This window comes from Quercus robur, chromosome 9 (assembly GCF_932294415.1).
Source record: "Quercus robur chromosome 9, dhQueRobu3.1, whole genome shotgun sequence".
Lineage (NCBI taxonomy): Eukaryota > Viridiplantae > Streptophyta > Magnoliopsida > Fagales > Fagaceae > Quercus > Quercus robur.
This window is the reverse complement of record NC_065542.1, coordinates 28,806,277-28,813,282: the sequence shown is the minus strand read 5'-3', so window position 1 is coordinate 28,813,282 and position 7,006 is coordinate 28,806,277. Positions and strand designations below refer to the sequence as shown.

The window sequence follows — 7,006 nt, the reverse complement described above, 5'->3', positions numbered from 1 at the left end:
GACGTGACAAAACGAGCAGACCGGGTCGGGTTCGGGTTGGGTCAATCGGGTTGCAGGTCAAAATGGGTCACGGGTCAAAACGAGTCATTTTTAAATGGGTCGATCGGGTTACGGGTCAAATGGGTCGGGTCAAACGGGTCTGACCCATTTTGCCATGTCTAGAACAATAAGAAGTTTTTTATTGAGCATAAAGCCTATTCTGATAAGGAAACTTAATTTGATTCACAGCCCATTACATCATATGAATTTTGAAAATTTAAGTTTTAACTCAATTGAGTCCCAAAAGGACACATTAAATTGACGTCACAAACAAATACAAATCATTGGATGCTTCAGTGAGAAGCCAATCACCTTTGGAACTATTGTTGGAAATTGGAATAGACATTCATGTTTACCCAGAAGCTACGTTAATGCAAGTGATATTGACTGACCTTGACATATTATAGCCCCTGGTTCAATCCAACTTTATGAGACAAGAAGAAAATCCAAATGCTGACTTTTTCCTCCCAACTGCTCTTGGCACAATGAGCAGTGTTAGAGATAGTGGTCATTAAGTGGAAAGACTTAAAAATTATTTTCTTGACTTTGAAGTTTCCGCAGGCTCCTAGTATTTTCTATTGTTGAAGACCAATGCAATGCATATCCAAAATTCTTGTTATTAGTCATTACATAGACTTTCAATCTAAGACCACCATTTCCACCACCATCACGCTACCTTGACATAAGTGAACCATTCTGTGCAATGTCTACACCAGCGGAGTAACCTTCTCTTTCCAGAGATAGTGGTCATTAAGTGGAAAGACTTAAAAATTATTTTCTTGACTTTGAAGTTTCCGCATGCTCCTAAGTCTTTCTCTTTGAAGTTTCAGACCATTGGATTATACTTTATACTAGTATTTTCTATTTTTGAAGACCAATGCGCAATGCATATCCAAAATTCTTGTTATTAGTCATTACATAGTCTTTCAATCTAAGACCACCATTTCCACCACCATCACGCTACCTTGACATAAGCGAACCATTCTGTGCAATGTCTACACCAGCGGAGTAACGTTCTCTTTCCCTCTTATACATGCACAAACACACAAACATTTCAATGATCACATGCTTATATGACCTTTTGTTGATTTGCATGCTAGTTAGTTGAATGTTACACAATGGCTCTTGGTTAATTTTCTTACATAAAAGTAGTGTTAATCATTTTATGCAAGAAAATAAAATTTCTTTCTTTTCTTCAATCTATAATCTTATTTTGTTGTGGATTTCATTCCAAACCAACCAGATGCCCCTCAGTCTAATAATAATGTATATTAATTTGAGTTGGTTCAGAAGCATGTAATATCTCTTGCCCTTGCTGCAAGTTATGTATCTATTTGGTCGTGTTAGTTTCTGACTATCTACTTTTGGACTCATTAAAAAAAATTTCAACCAGCTCTTGATTTTATATCAAGGCTTGCAATTTTGATACTTCACGAATTTCTATAACCTCTTTGCAACTCAAACAACAGATTTTTCACAAATTGTTTCAGATACTATCGATCTCTCCCACCTGTAAGCAAGTTCTATGGAGTGGCATGCTTGATGGCCACATCTGCTCTCTATCTGGATCTTTATAATCCTTACAATATAGCATTATTTTATGGCCTTGCACTAAAACGTTTTCAGGTAAACAAGTTCAGTTGCCAAATTTGTCCAATCTTTAGTAATTCATGAGATTAAATTCATTTTGCTCATTTTGTTTATCAAAAAGCAGGTTGTAATAAGTTAAAATTTGAGGGTTCATTCTCTGCCTATGTCCAATTGTAAATGTTTGTATATAGTGCAGGTTTGGAGGCTTATTACGAATTTCTTCTTTCTTGGGCCATTTTCATTTTCCTTTGCATTTCGTCTGTTAATGATGTAAGATATCTGACTCTATCTACCCTCTGAAACCATACCATATTACATTTACTATGAAATTTGGGTTAAGGTGGTAAGAAAGAATGTTTTGGAAAAACCATTGTTAATTAAAATTATCCAATAGATAAAATATCAGGCTTTAAATGATGATCCACATTTGTATTAAGTCATTATTCATCCAATTGATGCCTGGACATACATATCTTTTTCAGTCCCTATCATTCACTTATGATCATTGACTTTCAAGATTAAAAGCTATGCAAGGTTTACAATCTGTAGACTATGTTCCAAAGTGATATTGAAAATTTGAAATACTTTGTCATGCCAATTTTCATAGAGCAAGATATGGTGTTTCACTCGAGAGAGGACCCTTTGACAAGAGAGCAGCAGACTATGTATGGATGTTTGTCTTTGGAGCCCTATCACTTCTTGTAAGTAAGAAAAAATCATCTTATATTTATAGTTTTTTTCCCCAGTAACATTAACTTAACTATGAGCATGTATGCTAATTGGTGGTAAAATTTGGGTATATTGATCTGCCATATGATTTACCAAATGCCGCAACATGAACTTATCAGACAGCTTTTAGCTCTATGGTGGAAAACTGAGGAAGCGTTGGGGTTGGAAACCTGTTGTTTCTTTTCAAATGACAAACTGAGTAACTGTCAAGGAAAGAACAGAAAAATAGGGACAAACTGAGTAAATATCAAGGAAAGAACAGAAAAATAGGGTGTCAAGCAGGTTTGTCAAGAGATGCCAGATATATTTGGTGAACTAGTAAAAATTGAAATAATATGTTTGGAGATGTAGAATTCCAAAAGTATAAGTACCTAATAAATAATTATAGATGATACAACTCTTTCCCAATTTAGAAATGAATTTTGCAATTTGTTGATTATGCAAAATCAAGAAATCCAGTGGTATAGATGATAAATCCTATATTTATTTGACAAACATTATTTGCGAAAATTTAGAAGAAATTTCCTCACAAAATATGTTAACACAATATCAAAACAAGTGAACCAAAATCCCCCATACTAATCAATATATTATGAAAATAATGACAAGGGTGTTACTTGATCTTAGGTGATGGCTGCTGTTCCATATCTATGGTCTCCATTCATGGGAGGATCCTTAGTATTTATGCTTGTCTATGTTTGGAGCCGTGAGTTCCCAAATGCACAAATAAGCATTTATGGTCTTGTGTCATTGAAGGTATGCCTCTACCAGTTTTGTTTTAATCTCTCTCCACTGTCCTGTTTTAGTTATCCTAGCATTTGGAATAATATAAGCTTGAGACTGCTTTTCTGTATATACACTTTGAAATTATACCTCCTTGTTTCTGTAACATTTAATATGAGTCTACTTAGTGTTCTATAAAATAAGTTGATATCTAGAACTTGCAGTATCTGCAGCACCAAGCTATAAAGTTCAATGTGCATCTAGATTATCAATCAAAGAAGGTTTGGGACAACATTTGTAACTTCATTTCTACCTTTTCCTGCACAGCCATTGGCTGCATATAAAATTTTCTCTTGCTCTTTTTTTGCCTTACTTGTTACTATCTCTTTTTCATTTTCTTCTTTAATTACTATTTTTGTACCAATGCAGTTGGAGTGTGAACGTGCAAAAAAGGGAAATGAATATTTTTATGAATGAATTGCTGTACATTTGGTTCTTGTAGATTTTATTATTAGAGGCCCTTAAAAATGCATCATGAGTGAGGTATGCCCCATAAAGAGGAACCACCTTGAAGAAGTTAACCAAAGAAAAAATATGGTCTCTCAAATTTTGCCTGGTTAACCTTGAAATCATGGAGTTGCAGTCCCAATTAAGTGTGCTCACTATTTTTGGCCTGTATTTTATTTTGTGTAGTATCACCAAACTTTCCATCAATACTTCTACCCATAATTATAAATAATGAAGTCTATTTTCTCAAGGTAATTTTTTTTTTTCCTTTGGTAGTTCCAAGCATTCAAGTAGAATATTTCTTTGTTTAAGTTATATCTTATTTACAATTGTACTCCCTGCCATTGTCTGCCTCTGGCTTTGCATTATGCAATAGAGTCAACATAACAAAAGGCTATTCATGATATTTATGACGTTTATTATATATTCAGCAATTGAAAGGAATCTAAGAGGCTGGTTATTTAGTTATTTATTTTAACTGTAGGGATTCTATCTTCCTTGGGCAATGCTAGCACTCAGTTTGATACTAGGAAATTCTTTGAAGACAGACATTCTAGGGATGGTTGCAGGACATTTATATTACTTCCTAACAGTGCTTCATCCTCTTGCTGGGGGGAAATTCATCTTGAAGACCCCTCTTTGGGTGTATCCTTTCTATTGTTTTTATTTATTTTAACAGTGCATTTAGCTTATATTCGAAACCTCTTAAACCTCATTCTCATGAATTTCTTTCACTTTTCTGGTAGGATTTATAGATATTTGAATTGTCATAGTTTGAAATTGTATTTCTCCATAAACTTGTGGAGAATTTCACAACTCCCAATAACAGACCAATGTGTCTGTTTTCCTGTATGTCAAGGACGCAGCAAGTTCTGAACCATAAACCATTATATGTTGGAGACTTGAAAAAATGCATGATAAACAAAGATGTTTGATGCACACGTCACCTTGTTACATAACCACTAGCTACATAGCAAATTAGGCTTCTTGTTTCATCATTCACATGTTCTTGATGTGGACAAGATCAAATGGAGGATATGAAAGACATTCACTTAAAAGGTAAAGCAAATTATTTTCCAAATTTACATGAAATACAATGAAAAGACTTGGACTTGACCTACCCTAAGTGACCACTAGAGTGAGGCATGACCTAATCTTGAGTGTCGTATATGTAAGGACTCAAAGGTATTAGGTGCAGTGGCAGCAGTAGAGAGCAAGTGGGGTGGAAGATGAAGAGAGGAAAGCTCTAATAGAACTCCCAGTATACGGCCTATCCCAATTCCTTGTGTGAGGATTCTACATTGTCCAAGTTCACATAATTGAGGTAGTGAGGGTGGAACAGCTAGAATAGAATTATAGGTTGTGTTTGAGCTGTCTTCTTGCATGTTTCTACATATTATCAATTCCTTGATTGTACTGTCAAGTGTGGGAAGTGAATCACAATCAGAGAGATGCTCGAACAGGATCATAATCATCATCAAGTGCCATCACAAATTGTGTTTGAGGATAGGAATCACGATACTAGAGGAATCTCTCGACATCCTTGAAACTGTCCCGTTTTAGCTCAAAAGAAATTAGTTTGATCCTGAATGTTAGACATTTATGAATTAAGTTTAGCAATAGATTGGCCTTTTCTTGTTGCATGCAATGAATTGTGGTCATGTATTGATATTGATGAACAAGATCAGTTGTTTGACAGCGCGCGCTGCGCTAGGAAGTTCCATATGTCATGTGCAATCTCTAACCATCGGAGTAAAGTAATGTTCCAATTTGACTTGTTTAGGAACTTCTCTAGTAATATATCTCCATGAGAGACACCCTTTGATTGATCTTTTCATAGCATAGGCCCATTGACTGTAGTTTTGGCTATCAAGAATCAAGGAAATTGGGTATGTGGTATCGTTTTGTTCCATGCAGACTACTCTAATAGAAAAAAAGACTAATGATTCAAATTCTACATGGAAAATCGAGTATACATCAAAGATTATTTATTTATAAAAAAAAAAAAAAAATCCTAGTCTAACTCTATTCTAGTCCTAGTAGGATCAGGTCACTTATCCTGCAAGTACAAGCTTACGTAAGTGTGGAGTTCACAACAAGTTTGGGCCCTTGGGCACCAATAGATCTAACACTGGTTTAACATAGTTTCTTGCACTATAGCAGATTTTATGTCATGAAATAATTAAGCATAGCCAACATCCTGATCTGTGATTTTTTCTTCTGGCAAAGATTTGAGGTAATATAATGAAGAAAGAAATTTGAGAAAAATACCAATTGGGACAATATTTGGGCATCAACTATTTTATTGAAGGTTAGAGACTTGTTGTGAAATAATTGTATTATCCTTAATGACTTTCCAGTCACAAATTAGTTGCATTTTGGGGTGAGGGAGCACAAATGAATTCCCCAGTGCAGCGTGATCCATCTGCCGGAGTTGCATTCCGAGGAAGAAGCTACCGTCTCAACAGAAATGGACCAAGCCCTACAGAGCAAGCAGAGACAGATAGTCCTGCACAGGCACAGCAGCCCAACCAGGGTGATGGAGTTGCTTTCCGAGGCAGAAGCCATCGTCTTAACGGCCGTTAGAGGTAATATTCTTTTGCGAATATTGAATAACATGTAAACCAAATTCTAACTGAATTACATTAGATGATTACTGGTATGATCATGTGACTTGGTAATTCGTATATGTTTGCAGCAGGACTGCTGATTTCAATATTAGGCTCCATCAAGAGGTAGATCCCATCTAACATTGTGTCACAAGATGCAATTATGTGTTCAGCAGCCAGAGTGAGTAGCCTTAACACACTGGAGGCCTTGCTTTTGCAGCGTACTATTGAAAATGTCATATCTATAAGTACTTTTTTGTGTTACATCTTAGATGATTAGTTTTTCAATGAACATGAGAATATCGTGTTGTATTTAATACCACCTTTTTTTGTAATAAAGAGGAAGATTCTAACTAATGACTTCCGCTCCATGATAGGGATTTCCAGTTTATTGTATTATCCGTTATGATTAATCATATAGGGAATATTAAGATTCTGACTAGTAATTTCAGCTGTATGAAACTTGGTTCCCAGCTTATTGTGCTATAACGTATGATTAATCATACTTCTATTTCTAAGAATGAAAAGTTCATATTTCTTAGTGAAGATCAAGGAGCCATCAGCAGCAACAAATAGCTGCTTTGTTTTCAACTGAGTGAATTTGGTTGAAGCACAATCTTGTGCATTTAAGTGGTTGCCCTACTTTGTGACTTATATTGGTCATTTTGACTTTCAGACACTAATGGAAATGCTTTGAGCCTTTTGAGTCTTCTAACCCCAATAGCAGCTTCACGGGTCAAGGAAGAGTTCAGAGCTTAAGCCATTGGCAAGTCTTGAAAATAAAGTTCCATAGTAAAAGAAAGGCCAAA

At 35.4% G+C, this 7,006-nt stretch overlaps 1 protein-coding gene across 2 annotated transcripts; it reads left to right on the top strand.

Annotated features, from left to right (window-relative positions):
- The first annotated feature begins 618 nt into the window (after positions 1-618).
- Positions 619-6,554, top strand: LOC126700367 (derlin-1-like). Of its 2 annotated transcripts, none has more exons than XM_050398483.1 (8): positions 619-759; positions 1,530-1,665; positions 1,826-1,899; positions 2,237-2,330; positions 2,986-3,114; positions 4,073-4,233; positions 5,949-6,176; positions 6,290-6,554. In XM_050398483.1, exons 1-7 carry the CDS (start codon positions 743-745, stop codon positions 6,172-6,174), a joined length of 837 nt encoding a protein of 278 aa, XP_050254440.1. In that variant the 5' UTR covers positions 619-742; the 3' UTR covers positions 6,175-6,176; positions 6,290-6,554. The 2 variants fall into 2 exon arrangements, with proteins under 2 accessions (XP_050254440.1, XP_050254439.1); XM_050398482.1 differs by lacking the exon at positions 619-759 and adding an exon at positions 784-1,047 and having other exon boundaries at positions 6,287-6,554.
- Positions 6,555-7,006: the final 452 nt, after the last annotated feature.

What these genes read in the sequence shown, in the direction of transcription:
- LOC126700367 (XM_050398483.1), top strand. An exon ending in TTGCACTAAAACGTTTTCAG is followed by an intron (nt 1,666 to 1,825) that starts GTAAACAAGTTC and finishes TATATAGTGCAG; the next exon opens with GTTTGGAGGCTTATTACGAA. An exon ending in GCATTTCGTCTGTTAATGAT is followed by an intron (nt 1,900 to 2,236) that starts GTAAGATATCTG and finishes CAATTTTCATAG; the next exon opens with AGCAAGATATGGTGTTTCAC.